The sequence below is a fragment of the Urocitellus parryii genome, chromosome 6 (genome assembly GCF_045843805.1).
Source record: "Urocitellus parryii isolate mUroPar1 chromosome 6, mUroPar1.hap1, whole genome shotgun sequence".
In the NCBI taxonomy this organism is placed as follows: domain Eukaryota; kingdom Metazoa; phylum Chordata; class Mammalia; order Rodentia; family Sciuridae; genus Urocitellus; species Urocitellus parryii.
The window spans coordinates 108,681,920-108,701,891 of NC_135536.1; the positions used below are offsets into that span (position 1 = coordinate 108,681,920).

Consider the following 19,972-nt stretch of genomic DNA (forward strand, 5'->3'; position numbering starts at 1 on the left):
CTACTTAGATTGGAGAGCCATCTCAGGGAAGGGGCTCTGTCTGGGGGAAGCTTTCTGAGAGGAGCATTGTATGGGGGTCTCTGGAGAATATTTGGATATCCTCAAGCAGCTGAGCTTGTATATATAGGAGGGAGAGGAGGCTATCCTGGAGCTCCACAGGCTGGGGCTGGGGAAGTGTGCTTTAGAGCATAGAACTGTGACTGGTCATTTCTCAGAGTCCTTCTATTCCCACTTTATGTCATAAGCTTCTGTGGGATTTGAGAGACAAGCAGGTTTTTTCCCTGCCCTTCCCTGAACCTAGAATTAGACTACTGCTAGCCCACTGTTAGTTTGAGTCTTGGATATGAAATTGCCTGAGAAATTGCAGGCAATCAGCAATAATTATGCTGAGGAAGGTGAATTTGATGGCTTTGCACTCCCTAATGTTCAGGTTTGGCAAAGGCCCATGTTAAGGAAGCCTAGGGAATGTACAGGGAACTTTTGTAGGGAAAGGGGAACTAATGGAACAGGGCTGGGTGTTTGGCCCTAGGCACTTTGATCTGTGCTGCCTCTTGAGGTCTACAAACCGAATGTGGAGTGGTGGTAGTTTGGTTAAATCAACAACTGCCCTTCTCTGGAAATGCTGATTGTGTTAAGGGATTGGAAATAGGGAAAACCAGCAAGTAGACTTTGGGGAGCTTTTTGGCAGCGTTTATTGCCTAGAGAAGGTGAGTGTGTGGTTGAGATGTAAGCAGAGTGTCCTGTTATAAGTGTTTATTTTAAGCTAACCTTGTATGCTATTTAAGTGTCAGTTGAAAGTTTGCTTCCTTGGGTTAGATTTCCCTGACATATCTCCAAAACTAAGCAAGCTTTATGTTAAAATACCCTGCTTGTTTTCCTGCTACTCTGCATACTTGTATGTGTTTGTGATTGTTAATACAATGATGGCTTTTTCCAATAGAAGATAAGTTCAGTGAAAACTGGATCATGTGTTTCACTGCCACTGTATTCTTAATTTCTGGCACCAGGGAAAATGTGTAGTCTCATGGACTCACTTTTCTGAGGGAGGCATTTCGGAAGTCATAGTATTCATCACTGGCGTCAGGCCATCTACTGTGCTCCCAGCCATCCAATCCCAGAAGTAGCATGAAGCAGCATGGCATTGGCCCACTGAAGGCTTGGAGAGGATCTTACCCAAGCTTGTGCTTCTAGATATTAAACTTTGCAGCTGGGCACTAACTGTGGCTGTAGAACCTGCCCTTGCTCAGTCCTTCCCTGGCACAGCTGCTGGGAGAGCCTCCCTACAAAGCAGACTCAGCAGAGCTCCTGAACAGCTGGTTGTGCTCCTCCCAAACCCCTACCCCCACAGGCTGCCTTTGACCAGCGCATGAAGACATGGCAGCGCTGGCAGGATGCTCAAGCCATGCTGCAGAAGAAGCGAGAGGCTGAGGCTCGGCTGTTGTGGGCCAACAAGCCTGACAAGCTACAGCAGGCCAAGGATGAGATCACAGAGGTGAGTTTCCTAAGGCAGCCTTGCCAGGGTATTCTCTGGCTTCTGAATGAGCCTGGTCTCATTCCACCCAGATGCTTGGAACCCCTCAGCAGGCAGAAAAGATAATTGAGACTAAAGGGCCTTGTCTTCTGGGTAAGCCTCAGAGTGATTGCAGGCCTGCCCTAAGGCCTGACTCTTTTCTCTTCCCACTCCACCCAGACTTGCCAAATCAGAGGATCCTGGTATGGCTACTTAGGTAATGCAAAAATGGTGCCCTGGTGAGAATTAAATGAGTTGGGGGTGTGGGGCAGCCCTTCTGGCACTGCTGGTAAGAACTAAATCAGAAGCTGTGCAGTACCAGAGCTTTCTCAAAGACCAGGCTTGGTCTGGAACACATGGCATCTCTTTTTCAGCAGCCCCTGAAGTAACCTTCTGCTGAATATAATGATCAGTTGAGGTCTCATGTGGAATTTCTGACCAAATGTAAAGACTTAAATGATCCTTTCTTTGCTTTTTCTTCACAGTGGGAGTCTCGGGTGACTCAGTATGAAAGGGACTTTGAAAGGATTTCAACAGTGGTCCGAAAAGAAGTGATACGGTTTGAGGTAAGCTAGAAGAGTCTAACTTCTAACTAAGCGTGTAGTTCTTGTGAACCGACAAGGCCTTCTGTGTGCTTGTGGGTGTACATGTGTGTGCTCATATGTGCATTTGTTCCTGAGGCATGGTAGCTCCCTTAAACTTACTGCCAGATCAGAGCATTAGATACAAAACAGTTTGTATCTGCCATGTATCCTCTGGGCCCCCATTCTTACTCCTTCCCTGCCCATCCTTTGTCCTCCAAGAAAGCTTTGCAGAGCATTAGCAGAGATGATTTGGCTGGAAATTGTAGTTATTCCAGCTGCTGGCTCTACTTTCGGAGGCTGTGTTTGGCCTTGATCAGCAATAAACACCACCATCCTATCAAAAGGGGAAGGAGCAACTGTCTGGATGATTAGTGTAGACTCCTGTCTCCTATAGAAAGAGAAATCCAAGGACTTCAAAAACCACGTGATCAAGTACCTTGAGACACTCCTGTATTCACAGCAGCAGGTATGTAAGTTATGTATGAACTTTGTCCCCTACTCCCTACTCCCCACTCCAAGGGTCAGATCCCTACTTGGGCCTTGAATGACAAAATGGGCAGGTCCTGCTTGGAGGGAGGGTCCCTGCTATAGTTAATAATAGAAAATTGGCCTTGCTACTCCAGCATAGAACATCTGACAGGAGGATCAGACTGTGTTGCCCTAAGTCTATGATTAACTTCTCTCCCAGTAAGGGCAACTCTGTGGCACACCTAGCCCTCTTGAGGCTGAGACCTCAATCAGTATGGAATGGCCTTATTGTGAGAAGTTAACAGCTGGGCAAAACTGTGGCCTCTAGGAGTACACCCTTCAGGGCAAAACCAAGATTGTCTTTAGAGAGAGACTTCCCTTCCACTTGGGACTCAGAAACAGATGCTCCAGCTAATAGAGGAAGAGGAAGATAATGTTATGGCTTCTGCATCTGCTCAGCACACCTTCCTTTGGGTGGCTGAGGTGCTTGCTCCCTCCCAGACTAACTTGGGCCCTGCTACTACATGGGGGTACTTGCTTACTGTCCCCCCACTTCTTTGCAGCTGGCAAAGTACTGGGAAGCCTTCCTTCCTGAGGCAAAGGCCATCTCCTAATGGACCAAGGATACCAGAGCCTACCTGTGTGACGCTGCCTTTTTATACACTGTCCTTCCTTTGATGGACTCCAGTGATGCATCTTGCCTAGGCTGGACTTAGCCTCTTCCTACCTGCCCCTGTGACCAAACTGTTCCCAGTTACTCTAACCAGTATTTCATTTAGCTTCCATATATATTTTCTTACCTAAGAGAATAGTTTCCTGCTTTAAGCAAAAGACTACAGTAGGTGGTGGATTATGGAATAGGGGTGAAGTATTGCTATAAATATATAAATACAAATGTATATTTTTCAGGATGTGGTTTAGGAACTGGGAATAACGTTTTCTGTTACTCCTGATGGTGCCATGAAAAGATTATGTAATAAAATATTTTAAAATCAGGTCACATGACTCAGAATGTTGGTGCTTTTTGCTTTAGTTTGGGGAGCAGTTGGGAAGCAGGTCTGAAATACTCATAACCAAGAAGCTGCCCAGGTGTAGGAACTTTCTCTGTATAGGAGTTCATAAGTTTTTGCTGCTCCTTCCCTGTGGAACTTGGGTTTCTTTTTCTCTACCTACCTCAGATGTTATTCAGAGGCTGTATTAATCTGCCTAATTCTTAACTCTTTTTTTCTCTAGAGAAGGAATTTTTAAAACTTATTTTGCAGAGAAGGCTAACCATGTCTTATTCCTACTTTTGCCCTAAGCTCTGGAAGCAAGTTTTATGTTCTAGCTACCTATCAAAACATGTCCTTAGGGGCTGAGGACTATGGCTCAGTGGTAGAATACATGTATAAGGCATGGGGTTCAATTCTCCAGCACCAAAAATAAGTCACAGTAAATAAGTAAGCAAGCAAACAAAACCACCACATCCTCAATAAACTGTTCTTGTTAAGGTATAAATATATGATTAAGGACTTGCTGCTTTATCCCTACAAAGAGCCAGAACTTGTGCCTCTGGATAGGGTAATCTCCAAGCTCCTGAGCCTTTTTGAGATTCACAGAAGCTTCACTGTCTGTGTCTTTAGAGGGAGCATGTCAGGAAGAGCCCCCAGGTATTGTAAACACAAGCCAAGAGTATTCAACAGGTCTTTACTGGTCTGGCCAGGGAAGGCCAGAGCCTCAGATAAGTCATTGATGGGCTTCCTCTCAGCTGTGTTCCCAGCTGCATGAGCTGCACTGGTCAGAGCTGACTTTGAAGCTCCCTTGTGAGTCGGAGCTGGCTGACTGCCTGCCATGGGAATCTTGCCACCTCCAACCCCACCACCCTCTGCATAGGGGCTCTAGGACCTGCTCTTTCAGTTCTCTTTGGTAGTGGCTAAGGTTTGGGGAGGGGCAGCCTAAGGCAAGAGAAAGCATTAAATGGTGCTGACCTGTATCTGGGAAGGTGTCCTTGCTGCAAGTATTTTTTCAACAGGTTAAGTTTTTGGAAAAAGTTACTCAGTTTCTCCCCTATATCTTTATTATCACTTTTGATTTTATCTTTCCACCTTTTTAATATGCTTGCCTTTACATAGTTGTAATAATATACACATAAAATATTTTGTATCCTGCTTTTATCATTCAACATTATATGTTACCAGCATTTTTTCTGTATCTTTATATACCTTCACAAATTTGTAAGGCTATATCATTTTAAGGCTTCCATAGATTAGACTGTACCATAATTTTTATTCATCCTTTACTGTTGAATTCTTGGTTTGGGGGGTTGTTTTTATAACTTTTTAAAATATAATTTCAAACTTACAGAAAGTTGCAGAAATTTACCCAAATTTATGAAGTATTCACATTTTACCCCATTTGCTTTATCTACTGAATTTGCATGTTGTATTTTCTGAATCATTGGAAGATAAATTGCATACCAGTGAATCCCATGGCCCCAGAAACTTAAGTATGTATTTCCTTAAGAACAAGAACCTTCTCATGTAAGTACAGTTATCAAAACCAGGAAGTTGAACACTGATAAAATACTTATCTAATGATGGTTACCATATTTAAATTAGTCATTTGTCCCCATAATGTCCTTTGTATCAGTTCTCTTTTTCCTTATGCAGGATCATGTGTTACTTTTATTTGTGATACATTATTACATTTCTTTTTTTAAAAATTATTTTTGTTTTGTTTTTGTAGTACTGAAGGTTGAACCTAGAGCAAAGCCCTATCACTGAGCTACATTCCCCAGCCCTACCTGTATCTCCTTTGATGCAGAAGAGTTCCTCAGCCTTTGTCTTTCATTATGGTGACATTTTTGAGAATATAGAAGTGATGTGTTCTCCATGCATCTGAAGTTGGCATATGATGTTGTTTGTCCCATTAATGTTGATGATAAATCTGATCACTTGGTTAAGTTGATGTCTACCAGGTTTTTAATTTTAAATTTGCTATTCTCCCCTTTGTAATTAACAAGTAATTTATGGGAGATACTTTGAGATCATACAAGTATTTTGTTCATCCACAGTTAATAGCATCCATTGGTAACTGGTCTTGCCTGAATCAGTTATTATTATAAGGATTGAGCAGTGTTATTTTCCATCTCAGTCATGCATTCTACATTTATTGGTTGGCATTCTCCTAAATAAAAACATTCTCTTTCCCCATTTATTTTACCACTTGTTTATCAGTATGGAAACATGGATTCCTACTGTATTCAAATTCAAGCTGTTACTTTGACTTTATTTTGCTCAAACTGTCCTACATTGGTAGCAGGCTCCTGTGTCTTTAACTTTTGAATACTTTACTTTCTGGCATAACAAGATGTTCTAGGCCCATCTTGTATCTTCCTTGCCTCAGCCCTAGAATCAGCCATTTCTCCAGGGAGCTTTGATTCTTGGGAATGAAATTTAGAAACCAAGTTTGGGTGTTGAGTGTGCTTGTTATTACTGGGACATCTTGCTGCAAGGTTTTTCCAGACAGGACAAGAAAATATATAGAGGTAAAAGAAATATTGAGAGAGGTAGAGATAGATCACATAAGTAGATATTAAAAATCATGGGGTGGGAGGCTGGGGTTATAGCTCAGAGGTTGAATGCTTGCTTCGCATGTATGAGGCACTGGGTTTGATCCTCAGCAACACATAAAAAATAAAGATAGTGTCCATCTACAACAAAAAAAAATATTAAAAAAAAATCATGGGGGGCTGGTGTTGTGGCTCAGTGGAAGGGCACTCGCCTAGCACATGCAAGGCACTGGGTTTGATCTTTAGCACCACATAAAATAAATAAAATAGAAGTAATGTGTCCAACTATAACTAAAAAATAAATATTTTTTAAAAATCATGGGGTGGGGAGTGCTCAGTGAAGAGCACTTGCCTAGCATGCACAAGGCATAGAGGGTTCAATCCCCATTACCACAAAAAGTAAATTCTATCATGAATTCACATTGATAGTTGTAGTCTAGCCCTATAGGCTTGCTCTGTCCCCTTTCCACATTTGTAATTTTTTTCTCCACGGAGACTTATTTTTAAATTAACTTCTCTGTGCTTTGTTAAGTTCTGTCCAATGATCATCTTGATGTTTCATTATTTCCTTGGGATGGATGCTCCTTGGGTTTCAAAACTTCTCTCTCGGTCTGCTGTGTCTTAAAGCTGATGGGCCAGTTGACTTCAGGGCTTATGCATTTCTGTGCAGAGTTTATAGACATGGAAATCAAGAAGGCCAACAGCAGGTGAGGGGTACTGATCCAGAAGCCTCTACAGGGAATAACAGGCACAAAGGAATAATAAAATAAATGACACAAAGAAAGGAGACTCAGGGGGAAGAAATTGATGAGAATGTGATGTTTGAACTGTGTCTTAAACGTGAAGAGGTGTTTGTTCCTTCTACCAGGACCATTCTGCTTTCCTTGTCTGCCTGATAGTCAGAGGTGGATACCGATATCTAGGGATATACAAGTGCTTGGTATGGCCAGAGTTGAATCAGTGAGGTGAGAGTAATGAGCAGAAGCTGGATCATAGTGCCTGAGAATTCGTGAGGCCCTTTGAACGTTATCCTACAAGTACGGGAAGCTACTGAAGGGAAGTATTTGTGATTTAGACATATCAGAAGGTGTCAGACTGGAGGTGGAGATCGCTGCCAGGCTCTATACAACATCTGCAGGGATGAGGCCAGTAATAATGGAGTTAGAACTCAGGGAAAGGTTTGGAAGGTGGAGATGCACTGACTTGATGACCTGGGACCTGGCCACTGACTTGATGAGAGACCCGAAGGAGGGGAAGGTAGTTGGCATGGCCCTCAGGTATCTGGCTTGAATATTAGACACAGATTACACATTGTAACACAAGCTACACAGAAGGCAAACAGGTTTAGAGCAGATGGGAGGGGAAGCAGTGGGGACAGTAAAGCTCCTCTGGAGGGGATGAGAGGCTGTTGGTTAGAAGTGGGAGATACAGAGCTTTATTTAAAGGCTGGGAAGACTTAAGCATGTTATAGAAATTCAGAGGAGAGAAAGGGAACAACTCTCAGAGTTATGTGTGGGAATAAAGGCAGCCCAGAGAGTGGAAGGGAACAGTTCCCATGCTCAGAGGGAGCCTCACTGCTATCTGCTGTGAGAAAGAAATCTATTGGAGGAGGGAAGGCAGAAGAAGGGTTCATGCCTCCTCCTGGTAGGGACACTCTGTTTACCTATTTGAACCAAGAGGTTTAGACAAAATGTATGGAGATAAGTCTACAATTACCCTGCTTGCCCCTTGGGTTGCTTCCTCAAGAATTTCTGGATTCCATCTGAAGGTGAGGAAGTAGAGCTGGGGAAAATGTAATATTCAGTAGAAGTATTCAGTGACAGAATAAGTAAGTGGAGTAGAAATAAAATAGAAAGTGTCACATAAATATTAGTAACTTTAAACTCTTCCCAGAAGACTTTTTTTTTTTTTTTTTTAAGTACTGGGGATTAAACTCAGGGGGCACTTGACCACTGAGCCACATCCCCAGCCCTATTTGTATTTTATTTAGAGACAGGAGACAGAGTCTCACTGAGTTGCTTTAGCACCTCACTTTTGCTGAGGTTGGCTTTGAACTCGCCATCCTCCTGACTCAGGTGCCCAACCCTTTAGGATTACAGGAGTACACCACCACGCCCAGCCCTCCCAGAAGACTTTTATTATTAATGCACCTATAGTTGGGAACTCTAAAGAAAATAAGGAATGTTTTTTCAGAAATTCAAATTTTAAAAAGGAGAATTGATGGAAACCTCAAATATGGGCAAAGGTCTGGTTGGGCAGAGCGTGGTGATGGAAGGAGTGTCCTTTGCTGAGCATGCTTAAGTCCCACATGAAGTTGAAGCCCATGGATTCTGAGTGACATCTAACCACAAGGTGTGGGATTTTTCCCACTGGTACTTGGCAGCTTGGAGGAAATGGAGGGAAAGAGAAGAATAGTGATCCCTGCCCTTGCAGAAAAGGACACATCTTTGCTGCTGTCGGCACATCCCTTAGCTATATACTTTGTCTTTGGAGATACTAAGATTCTCTGTGCCATGTTTGAGTTAAGAAATAGAAACGGACAACAACTCAGTCCTATCCTCTGAACCTTGGGAATGGAGCATACATCACTATCCTGGGATACCAGTTGTGTGGCTTTGTGTTGGTTATATGTCTTTATCACTTCTTGGCCCCAGCAAAAGTTTGGGTTCAAAACAGATGCCAAATAGATGTGTTACATGATTATTCAGTTGCAGGTTCTGCTGCCTGGCATTCACAGCTGTCTGTGAGAGGACCCAGCTCACCTTGCCCTGTTTATCTCCCAGTCCTCAACAGTGCTAAAGTCTCATGGAAACTGATTACAAACATGCTTTTTCCCTTTCTCATTTCCATATGACTGGATGAGCCTTTGTTAATTCTGGGCTTTGTACCTGTGGCATTCTTTCTCAGTTCCCATTTCTTATCTTCAGTTTCAGAATTATACCAGTCTGAAATAGGCATTTTTCAACATTATGGATGGGCACGTAAGTGTAAGGAGATGGAGGGCATTTGCCAATACGTCAGTGAGGATCCTCATAGACACTTCTAGAAACCAGGCCCATGAAAACTAACCACAGATGCCCATTGTAAATGGTGTTGTTTGTTTATAGTTGCAAAAACTGGAATGAATCTAAATTTGTGTCATGAAAGGATTAAATGAATTATGGTACAGTCATATAGTTGGCTATTATATAGCCATTGAAAGTGATATGTAGTTATATTCATTGACAAGAAAAACTCATATTTTTGAGTGAAAAAAGCAGGTTATAGAATTGCATGTATGATATGATCCTCATTTTATAAAATTTTATATATGGGAAGGATGTTAATTAAATTGTTTACTATGATTGCCTCTAAAGATGGAATTTTGCATTACTTCCAGTTTTTTATGCCATTTATATTGCTTAAAATGTCTGTGTATTATCTTTACAAGTAGAAAAATCAAATAAAGCTATTTTCATTGTGGGAGAACAATTTAGTGCATCCTTTGGGGCCTACTTCATATATAAATTCTCTGAAAAGCTTTGTCTGATCTACTTTATCTGATCCACCATCTCTATCCCAGACAGGAATGGGAACTCCATCTCCTGTACCTCTTGTATGGCACTGTATTTATTGTCTTTGTAAACTCTGGTCTCTACCTTATGCAATGGCTCTCTGAGGTTACCTCATTGGCCTCTTGTGCAATGAATTCCTTAAGATCATAGAGTTTGTATTTTCTACTCATCTTGGTATCCTCCTGCCACCCTCAAAGGCAGCCTATGGGGGTAGTTGCTTTTCTGTAGCTCCACATCATTGCCATATGGCCACTGAGGACAGATCTTGAGGTTTTTCAAACAGTTATGAAATCTGGCAATTTTGGGACTCAGTAGGCCCTACCATGATTGGTAAGACTAGTCCTCAGAGCCTTAGGTGGGGCCTACAGGCTGCCCCATGATAGCCACCTGCCTCATCAGGCTTGCCTGAGATAAGGCTTCTCCCCTTTGGCCCTTGTCTGTTGTGGAAATGCCCCTGTGGCTAAGATGACCAGACCTCTGGGACAGAAACTCCACCCACCCAAGGCAGCTCAGAAAGCCAGCTGCTCATCCTCCATAGGATGTACTTTGTCTGGGTCCAGAAAAAAAAAAAAAAAAAAACAGAAAAACCCTGGCCAGTCTGAGATAGAACCTTTCACTAAAGAGATGTGACGACTGTTTCCAAATGACTCTTCCCTCCAAGATTTATTGCTTTTTAGCTTCCCCTTCCATTATGAGTGGCAGCAATGATGACCACAGGGACCCAACCAGCAAGTCTCTGTGAAGTGGCACATCAGTAGCCTCACTAGCAAAAAAGATGAGGTGTACCTTACAGGCAGGAACATGTGTAGGTCAAAGGACAGACTGCCCCCAGCAGCCTCTTCCCACTGTGGAGCCTCATTATTTCATTAACTATAGTAAGAATTGTTGCTTGTTAAGTACTATCTGCCAGGCATTGTGCTCAGGGCTTTAAGACATCTCTACCCCAGTACCTTCAACTTACCAGGTAGTCATCATTATCTACATTAAAATACTTGAGGGTCAGAGAACAAGCAGCTTGCTCAGAGCTAAGTTAGATTCTAGGTTCTTAGCTCTAGACAACACCCCAGAGCTAACAACCTACTAAGACATTAACCTACAAAAGTTCTTAAAGACCTCAATAAATCCATACAGTATGCCTGTTAAGGACAAATCCATCTGGGCAAATGCTCTACCAGTTAGCTGCATTCCCAGCCCTTTTTATTTTATTTTGAGACAGAATCTTGCTGAGTTGTCCAGTCTGGCCTCAAATTTGAGGTCCTCTTCCCTCAGCTCCTGCATAGCTAGGATTACAGGCATGTGCTACTGCACCTGGAACAAGTCCCATTTTGATACTGACCTGACCTTGTAAGTGTATGAACCTCTCTGACCCCTTTGAGATCCTCTTTCCCCTAGGAACAGCCATTGGAAGTCAGAGAAGCAAGTCTAGTAAACAGCTGGGGACCTTTAATGCCAGATACATTTGTTGAACCAGGCTTAGTGACATATGGTTTGAAGAGTGTTAGAAAGTTGTCTCCCAAGAAAAATCTGCTGTGCCATGAAAAGTGCTGAGGCAGTCTCTGCCAGCTCCTCCTGATGCAGCCCTGGGTGAGCAGCTGAGCTGCCTCTGTCATATCTGGGCAGAGGAAAAGAGGCTCTGAGGAATGACACTGCTGGCTGGGGCTGCAGGTCTGGAACCTGCTTGACCCTGAAGAGCAGGTTGCCAACCTGTCCTGAGCCTGGTTTGCTCTCATGGCTCTCAAGACATTTTCTATAGAGGTGCCTTCTAATCCAGCTCTTTCCAGAACCACTTCTCACCCTTGGGCTTCACTCTCCTGTTTCTAAAAATGAAGAGTTTAGACTCTGTCAGTAACTTAAAAATCGTTTTAGAGAACTCTTTTTAAGGTGTCTTGTTCCAAAATTCAATATTATAATGTAAAAATTGTTTTTAAATTTTATTATTTCAAATTAATAAAATGTACTTATTAAAAAGGCAATCAGTAGGAACCCTGAGGTGGTTGTGATGAATAGAATAGTTGCTGATTTACACCAAGCTCTGCTTCCAATTTATTTGCTGTGTTTTTTGTTTTGTTTTGTTTTTTTGGTTGTGCAATATGGAGAAATATCAGGAAAATCCTTATCACAGAGTTAGTAGCTGAAAGAGTTGTTTTTCAAACTAACCTTTAAAGCTCAGCATACTGAAAGGAATAGAATTTGTTTTTGTTGATAAATAAGTAGCAATATATTAGGATGAACTACATGTAACTGTGAATCTCCTACCATTTTTGGATTACAAAAACATTAGTTTCATATAATTCAGTTAAAAATAACAGCGAATATTTATTTACTGTTTGTCAGGCCCATGCTAAGCACTTCAGAAGCATGATGTCATTTAACCCACACACAACCCCCCGCCCACACACACAACTCTCCATTGTACAGATAAGGACTCAGGTTCAGGGGGGCTCTCCAAGATTACACAAGTGACTAGAGCAGGACTTGGGTGGGGCAGGCAAGGCCTACCCTTGCTCAGGCAGCCTCACATGGTTGGCCCCTCCCTCTGGCTCACCCACCCACTCCCAGAGAAGAATCCAGCCTCTGTGTCTAGCAGCACCCTCTTGCCTGCCCTGCCCAGGAGCTATTTGTTTTCTTAATGGGTTAACCAAACCTCCTGAGCAGCCTTGGAGCTGTGGGTGAAAGGGGGTTTTGTGTGCAGTGGTTTTGTTAGCAATGGTGGAGGGTGAGGGCCCAGCCAAGGCATGACAGAAGCGCAGGCCAGCCAACCCACAGGACCACCACAGGAGCAGGGCTGTGTTGGGGAACATCTTCACCTCAGCATGTCCTGCCTTTTGCTCAAACCATGATACTGTCAAGCAGCCAGTGTAGCACAGTCCCTTGAGGGGCTGGTGTGGGAGTCCGATATCTACTACATGGTCCCCAGGAACACACGGGGCATCCCCAGGGAACTGTTAAAAATGTCCATGATTAGGCACCACGTAGGGCTCTAAACCCAATCCTCCTGTCTCAGCCTCCCAGCCGCTGGGATTACAGGCATGTGCCACCACACCCGGCACAACCCCATATTTTCTGATTGCAAAGTTAGCCTCAGCAACAGCGAGGCACTTAGCAACTCAGTGAGACCCTGTCTCTAAATAAAATACAAAATAGAGCTGGGGATGTGGCTCAGTGCTTGAGTCCCCCAGTTCAATCCCTGGTACCCCCCCAAAAAAAGAAAATATGGGGTCAGGGCCCTAAAATCTGAGATTTTAGGACCTCTAGGGAATAATACTGACTTTGAAAACTATTGCTGTATAATCTAGATCAAGAAAATGTGATCAATTAATACTTTTAGGCAATTTTCACTCAGCAATTTAGAAATTAAATTCATATACTAGACAGTGATGGAGAAAAGACAGAGATTCTATAGTAAAACAACTCATTCTAAAAATAGAAGTCACTTTGAGGTCTCTACACCCATCATATAAGCCTGGAATTTAACAGTGTTCATTTGCCACGCTGACCAATGCTTAAAGTATACAGAAAATAAACTCTTCCTCTGATTGTAATAACTGCTTTGGAATTTATATCATGCCATGTGTTGCTCTTTATAGGTCAATATTGCCCATAACTTGTTCTATCTCCTCAAAGACACTGTAAATAATACCTCCAGGTCCAGGATCTTGTTTCTCCTTATTTGGACCTGCACCTTTGCACCACAGGACACTGTAGAATTAGGGACCTGCATGTTTACTACAGATGTTTTCAAGTCATTTCTAATGAATCTCAATGAAAAGCCACTGAAGCTTCTCAGGAACATCTGGAAATTAAGTCAAATGAATAAAATGAACACCAGTCCACCAAAAGAGAGAGGAAGAGATGGATGTCTAGCCCTAAGATGGAAAAAGAGTTCTTGTAATCCCCTTGCAGCAGACCTTCTAGCCCTTCAGCAATCTCTATCCCCTCTGCACCTCTCTCCCAGGCCTTCTCTCCCCTCCCCAGCCTTTGCTCTACCTCCCCACCACCACCATTTAGCCTTTTTATTTTATTTTTTAAAAAATTTTATTGGCGCTTTATAATTATACATAATAGATTCATTCTTACATATTCTCATTCATATACTCTTTCAATCAACAATTTTTTGTTTTTAGTATATCAGGGCTCAGAACATGAAACTCCAAGGTATGGCAGGTGCTAAATATTTTGAAATAAAGGACTTGGGGGCTGGGGATGTAGCTCAGTGGTAGTGTGTGCTTAGCATGTGCAAGGGTTCCATCCCAACACCAAAAATTAATTAATTAATAAAATAAAAAGACTGGAAGGGCCTAAGAGCAAGGTCTCTCTGACCTCCTGCCCTTACTTTCTTCCCTGAAGTGAGCTACAGAAATCAGAATTTCTCTTCTCCAAAATGGGTCACAGAAACTAGAATCACATAAGGTGTAGTGGTACACACTTAGAATCCCAATTTACTTGAGCAGCTGAGGCAAGAAGATCACAAATTTAAGTCCAGTCTGGACAACCTAGGAAACCCGATCTCGAAATTAAAAAAAAAAAAAAAAACAAGGGCTGAGGATGTAGTTCAGTGGTAGAGTGCCCTGGGTCCAATCCCTCATATCAAAAACAAAAATACAGAACCCTATTCCCCTAAAGTAAACCATAAACCTAGAAAGGTTATTTACCCTTTCCCTTCTCCCTTGAACACCCTTATTCCAGAGGAATCTTGCCCCACATCCAGGAGAAACGAATGATGATGCACAGAGGCTGAGAAGAATCTGGACAGGCCATGCTGGACTTCCCACTTAATCCATTGTACCCTTTTTGTCCAAAAATGTTTCTATGTGACTATTCATGCTTCATCAGACTTAAGCATGAACCTTGAAATGAAGGCCCCTGGGTCTCTGGGACTTCATTTTGAAAGGGTCCCATATCACATAAAACTTTAATTAAATAAATTTTGCTATGCTTTTCTCTTATTAACCTGTCTTTTGTTACAGGAATGTCCATGTGAACCTTATGATGAGTGAGGAAAATTATCCCACCATTCTACCTACCAAAGACCTATGCTAAATGCTTCGCACTGTGGAGACATATAATAAACATATAATAAACAATAATTACAGACTTAATATGTGCATGAACCAAGTGATATGATGAGGTCAGGAAGGAAGCCTCTTTGAGGAGGTAAGCTTATGCTCAGAATTAGAAGATGAGTCCACCAGGCTAAAAGTCAAGGAAGAGTATTCCAGGGATAGGAAAAACAAAGACAAAGTCCCGGAGGCAAGAAAAGAACTTGTCAGGTTTGAAGAACTAGAGGAAGGTCACCATGGCTAAAGCCTGGCTTTAATAGTTTGTGTAGAAGGATAGAGAATAAACCTTATATTGACTGGGGAGGGAGGCAAGGAAAAGCAGGGAGATCCAGAGACAGAGGGCAAATGGTCATTAGGATGGTGTCCTGAACAGAGGCACTGGTAGGCCCTGAAGGTCAAGGAGGAGCTGGGGCCCTAGAATGCCAGGGAGGAAATGAAACCACACCACTTCTCCTCAGTGTCGGTCATTTCCCTTCCAGGGGACCATACCAGGATGCAGGAAGTTTCAGCTTCCTGATTCTGGGGCCCCGGTGTGATGGAATTTGGAAGGAGAGTATGTGGGACACATGAGACATACCTGCCCCCATTAGGGGGTCATCCTCTAAGCCCCTCTCTGGGGCTGGGCTGGGAATGCATATGTTCTGCTCCCGCTCTGAAGGAGAGAGGTGAGTCCATCAAAGGCACTCTGTCTTCCCCTTTCCATCAGGCCTCCTACCAGGTGGTAGGTGCAAGCTCTTGAGGGGAAGGGTATCGCATCTTCACCTCAGGTTCCTTTGTCAGGGGAAGTCAGTGAGATAGAGGGTTCCTGTTATGGAGCTACTGAGTGGAAGCAGCTCTGCTATTGAGTGGTGTGGTAAAGAGATGGGAGCAGAGGCCCTTTCAGCATATTGGGTGGAAAAAGTTCTATTTAAATATTTCCACATTCCCAGTTGACCCTACTGAGAAAGGTAGGCAAGGGCAGCCTGGTGCCACCTACCACAGTCCTTTCCTGTTCACTGCCTTTGCCTACCTCTCTTATTCATCACCCAACCTCTCTCCAGGGCAAGCCTACAATCAAGCTGCGGTTTACCAGACATCTGCTGTGTTAAGGGCTTAACATGGGTCATCATCTCATTTATTTGAGAGGGTCTCCCTATGTTGCCCAGGCTGGCCTTTAATTCCTGCTCTCCAGCCATCCTCCAGTCTCAGCCTCAGCCTCCTAAGTAACTGGGTCTGTCTATAGGTGTGCACCTGGTTTTGCTCAATTGTTATTCACTTATACACTGAAGGAGGTGTGGTTTTTCTTTTTTCTTTTCTTTTTTTCTTTTTCTTTTTTTTTTTTTTTTTTTGGTGGCACATGGGAATCACATATACTGGCCAGCTCTCTACCACTGAGCTACATCCCCTGGGAGGCATATTATTTCTATTTTGCACGTAAGCAAAGGTCTACACAGAGAGAAAATTTTAATATTTATTTTTTAGTTTTCGGCGGACACAACGTCTTTGTATGTGGTGGTGAGGATCGAACCAGGGTCACACGTATGCCAGGCGAGCGCACTACAGCTTGAGCCACATCCCCAGCTCAAGGTCTACGCAGTTTCTGATACCATTCTGACTGATCTCCAGAGTAGAGCCTGGGTTCCTAAATTACCTCTTCCCTGTAAAATGTCCCTAGAACAGGTTAAGGTTGAAAAATATGAATGGAGGGATGGAAGAAAAAAATGAATTAAGGGGCCTGTGGATTCTGGGGAAAGGGGATGACAAAGCTGTACTGACCCACGTCTTACCCAGGCATGGTCTCAGCTGGAGTCTCCCGTGCTCCCAAAGGTCAGGCTGAAAGGAGGGAAGGAGACAGGGCGGCCTGGTCCAGGGGAAGGGTCTGAGGAAAGCAAGGAACCTCCGGGGATCGTCCGCTGGGCAGACGCCTCCGCCCAAGCCAGGCGCCACAGACTGGAGTCCTTAGTAGACGCTCAACAAAGAACAGGTGAAATTTTGGCTTGCCCGCGTACCTGGCAGTCGGGCGTTCAGTAAATATTTGACAAACCGATGACTCTCTGCTGAGGGTTCCTCCCCCTGTGCTGTGGCCCCTCCATACCGAAGGGGCGGCGTTCGGCTACCTCCAGCCCGAGCCCTGCCTAATCTTGTCGGCACAGGACCGCGCTGCGCTGGGGACGCCCCGGGCTGGGTCTGGGGCGGGGCCTGAGGGCTCGAAGGGCGGGGCGGCCGCGCAGGGTCCGCGGGTGGCTACCCCTGGGGATCGCGCTCGGAGCAGTACTTGAGGAGGGGACGCAGCCGATGCCCGGGCGCGGATGCTGGAAGTTCGCATCCCGTCGGTGGGGCCCGAGGCCGAGGGGCCCAGGCAGAGCCCAGAGAAAGGACACATGGTGAGCAGAACCACTAGTTGGAAAGGGGCGCAGGGATCCGCCGAATTTCTCTACGCCCAGAGCAATAGGGACCTATAGTTCCAGGTCGGGTTCCCATCACAGTCCCGGGATACCCCGACTCGAGGGTTTTGGAACTGCTTGGATTAGCCGGCCTCCGGGTGGTGGCTTGCGCTCTTGGGGGAACGCGTGGAGCAGAGGGGAGGGTCTGCCAGCTTTTTCTCCTGGGTGTTTGGCGGAGCAGGAGATTACCCAGAGAGCGTCTGCGCTCCAAGTTCGCTTTGTGCCTTTGAGCGCGGGAGGGTGAGGGCGTCGCTGAGAGCTGGCCTCGCAGCATCCTGCCGAGGAGCCTCATGGGCACCTCTCCCCGCTAGGTGTTCCGAGTGGAGGTGCTGTGCAGCGGGCGCAGACACACGGTGCCAAGGCGCTACAGCGAGTTCCATGCACTGCACAAACGGGTGAGGCGGCGCAGACAATCGACTGATCCCGGTCTAACCCCTGGGTGGAAGGCTGAAGAGCTCTAGTCCCAGCCTCAGCCATCCCCATTACTACCCGAGCATCTGAAGGCCGCAGATTCTAGACAGACTGCCCACTGGCTGCAAGGTCCCGTGTGGAGAGGGCGCAAAGGGGCCGATTCCAGCTCACACTGACCTTATCCCTGTGTGCCCACCCCGCTTACAGGCGACCCTCACCCCTGTCCCAATCACCACTCACTAGGGTAGGGCCTGGAGAGGGGTCCAGAGAGGACTTTTTTCTAGGCTCAAGTGGGTTTAAGGGGCTCTGTTGGAATACGTGATGGCGCCTCTGTAACCTCCCGGCAGATCAAGAAACTGTACAAAGTGCCTGACTTCCCATCGAAACGCCTGCCCAACTGGAGGACCAGAGGATTGGAACAGCGCCGGCAGGGCTTGGAGGCCTATATCCAGGTGTGCGAGGGGCATATTCTTTTGCCTCCAGCCTGCTGGACAAGGGGTGTGACCCAGATAGAAAGCAGTGATATGGGAGGGCTGTCACAATTTGGGGGTTGTTCACTACCCCAGCCTCAATTTTCTGAACAGTCGTGAGTTCCAATATCCCTCACTGGATTGTTGAAAGGATTGATGAGGCAAGCAGAGGGCAGGTAGTCCCAACTCAATGAAAGCTAGTTCCCTTCCTTTCCAGGGTAAATTTTGAGGCACCCTTATGGTGCAATACCAGTGGAGGTTCTTGCCCACAACAGTGATGTGTGACTGCAGGCTGGACCTTTTCTGGGCCCTAACCTGTGCAATCATACAGGGCCCAGCACTCAAAAGAGTCTTGTTCTGCTCTCACCGCCTTGAACTTCTTACTTGGAACTAAGTTTCTCACATTTTCATTTGCACTGGGCTGTGTAAATTAGTAGCTGGGTCTAATTATGGTTTCCTCTGTCCTCCTTTCTAGGGCATCCTGTACCTGAACCAGGATGTGCCCAAGGAGTTACTGGAATTCCTGAGACTCCGCCACTTCCCCACTGACCCCAAGACCAGTAGCTGGGGGTAAGGAGGGCCAGTGTTCAGGGAGGGCAGGGACTCTTGGCAGCAAGCAGGTGAGGAAAGTTTTTCAGGGTTAGCCCTCTTTCTTCTCACATCTTCCAGGCTCTGGCTTGCCTGGTTCTCTGGGAGACATGACCTCCTTTAGCAGCTTTCTTGACCCTGGTGGAGGGGCTGTTTTTTGGACAGCTTTCGTTACACCAGCTACCTCTACCTCCGGAACTGGCTTGTTACAAATAGAAGCAGTGGTCCCCGGGGACTGAAGTTCTGGGCTGTCTCCACCCAACCCTCACCTCCCAGCCATCCCCAGGCAGCTTACAGTATCTCTCTTCTTTTCAGCACCCTGGGGGAATTCCTGCTTAGGGACAGCAGGCAAGTCAAAGCCCTGACCTGCCTACCTCCTGCTGCCCCCTGGTGGCTGCATAGTAGGAGGTGGGCCTGCAGCCTGGGGCCAGTCCTGTCTCTGTGGTCCAAGTTTTCCCTGCTGATGCCTCCCAAATCCACTTCCTACTCACCTTTTCCTTTGTGGGTCTTTGGTGATCTCAGTCCTTAGTCTCCACTTCATATGGGATTTTGCCCTGCCTTCTCTCCAGCCCCCACAGCTCATGACCCTTTCTTCCCAGCTCACAGCTGCACCACCGGCCTGTCATCAGCTTTTGCATGGATCCATACATTTCCACTCCTTCTCCAGGTTAGGAGGTGCCTGACCCATGGTGTGCATTTAGGGCTTGGGAACCAGGGCCAGGTGGGTGTGGGCCTACTATTTCTCTGCTCCTGGGACCTCCAGGCAGCACCTCCCTCAGATATCTCTTTGGAGCCACTACCTGCTGCTCCTCTAACCCTGTAGCCTGCTTTGCAGACACCAGTGAAATAAGCTTAGCTCCCTAAGTCTGCATTCCCCAGTGGCCTGGTTTTACCAAGCTGATGTGTGGTATAAACAGACTGTGGCCAGGGAATGCCAATGCCTCATTTGGGTGGACAGCTGATATCTGCCACCTTGGCAAGGGCTCTATTCCCAAGAGTGGCAGAGGCTGTGACAAAAAAAAAAAAAAAAGAAAAACCTTAAGAAGCCTACAAGACCTGAGGACGGCCCGTCTCACACCACTCCCCACCCTCCACCATTTTATTTTTATCCTAGAGCTTCTGCCAGATGTGGTGGTGAATGGTGTGCTCCAGGGCCTCTATGGATTCAGTACCAGCCCAGCATCAGCCCAGGCAACACTGGACTGTTACCCAGCTCCTCTGCCACCTATGCCTTGATCAGCCCAGAAGCCTTTGAGCCACCTGTCAGGAGTCATGTGCCTGTCCTGAATTTCATATAAGCAACTAGGGCTAGGTCCTCCTTTGGACTAGACCTAGGACTTAACTACTCTAAACT

At 45.4% G+C, this 19,972-nt stretch overlaps 2 protein-coding genes across 2 annotated transcripts in view; both read left to right on the forward strand.

Moving 5' to 3' along the window:
• Nucleotides 1-3,726, forward strand: part of Snx1 (sorting nexin 1) — a 42,467-nt gene extending 38,741 nt beyond the window's left edge. The window contains exons 12-15 of the mRNA XM_026384878.2: nucleotides 1,349-1,492; nucleotides 1,996-2,076; nucleotides 2,489-2,560; nucleotides 3,126-3,726. Of these exons, the coding sequence (XP_026240663.1) occupies nucleotides 1,349-1,492; nucleotides 1,996-2,076; nucleotides 2,489-2,560; nucleotides 3,126-3,176 (348 nt within the window). The 3' untranslated portion in view covers nucleotides 3,177-3,726. The remainder of the gene's footprint in view (nucleotides 1-1,348; nucleotides 1,493-1,995; nucleotides 2,077-2,488; nucleotides 2,561-3,125) is intronic.
• Nucleotides 3,727-17,014: 13,288 nt separating this feature from the next.
• Nucleotides 17,015-19,854, forward strand: Snx22 (sorting nexin 22). The gene is made up of 7 exons (XM_026384929.2): nucleotides 17,015-17,089; nucleotides 17,461-17,544; nucleotides 17,908-18,012; nucleotides 18,506-18,600; nucleotides 18,934-18,966; nucleotides 19,218-19,285; nucleotides 19,733-19,854. The coding sequence occupies exons 1-7, from the start codon at nucleotides 17,015-17,017 to the stop codon at nucleotides 19,852-19,854; spliced, it is 582 nt and encodes a 193-aa protein (XP_026240714.2).
• Nucleotides 19,855-19,972: the final 118 nt, after the last annotated feature.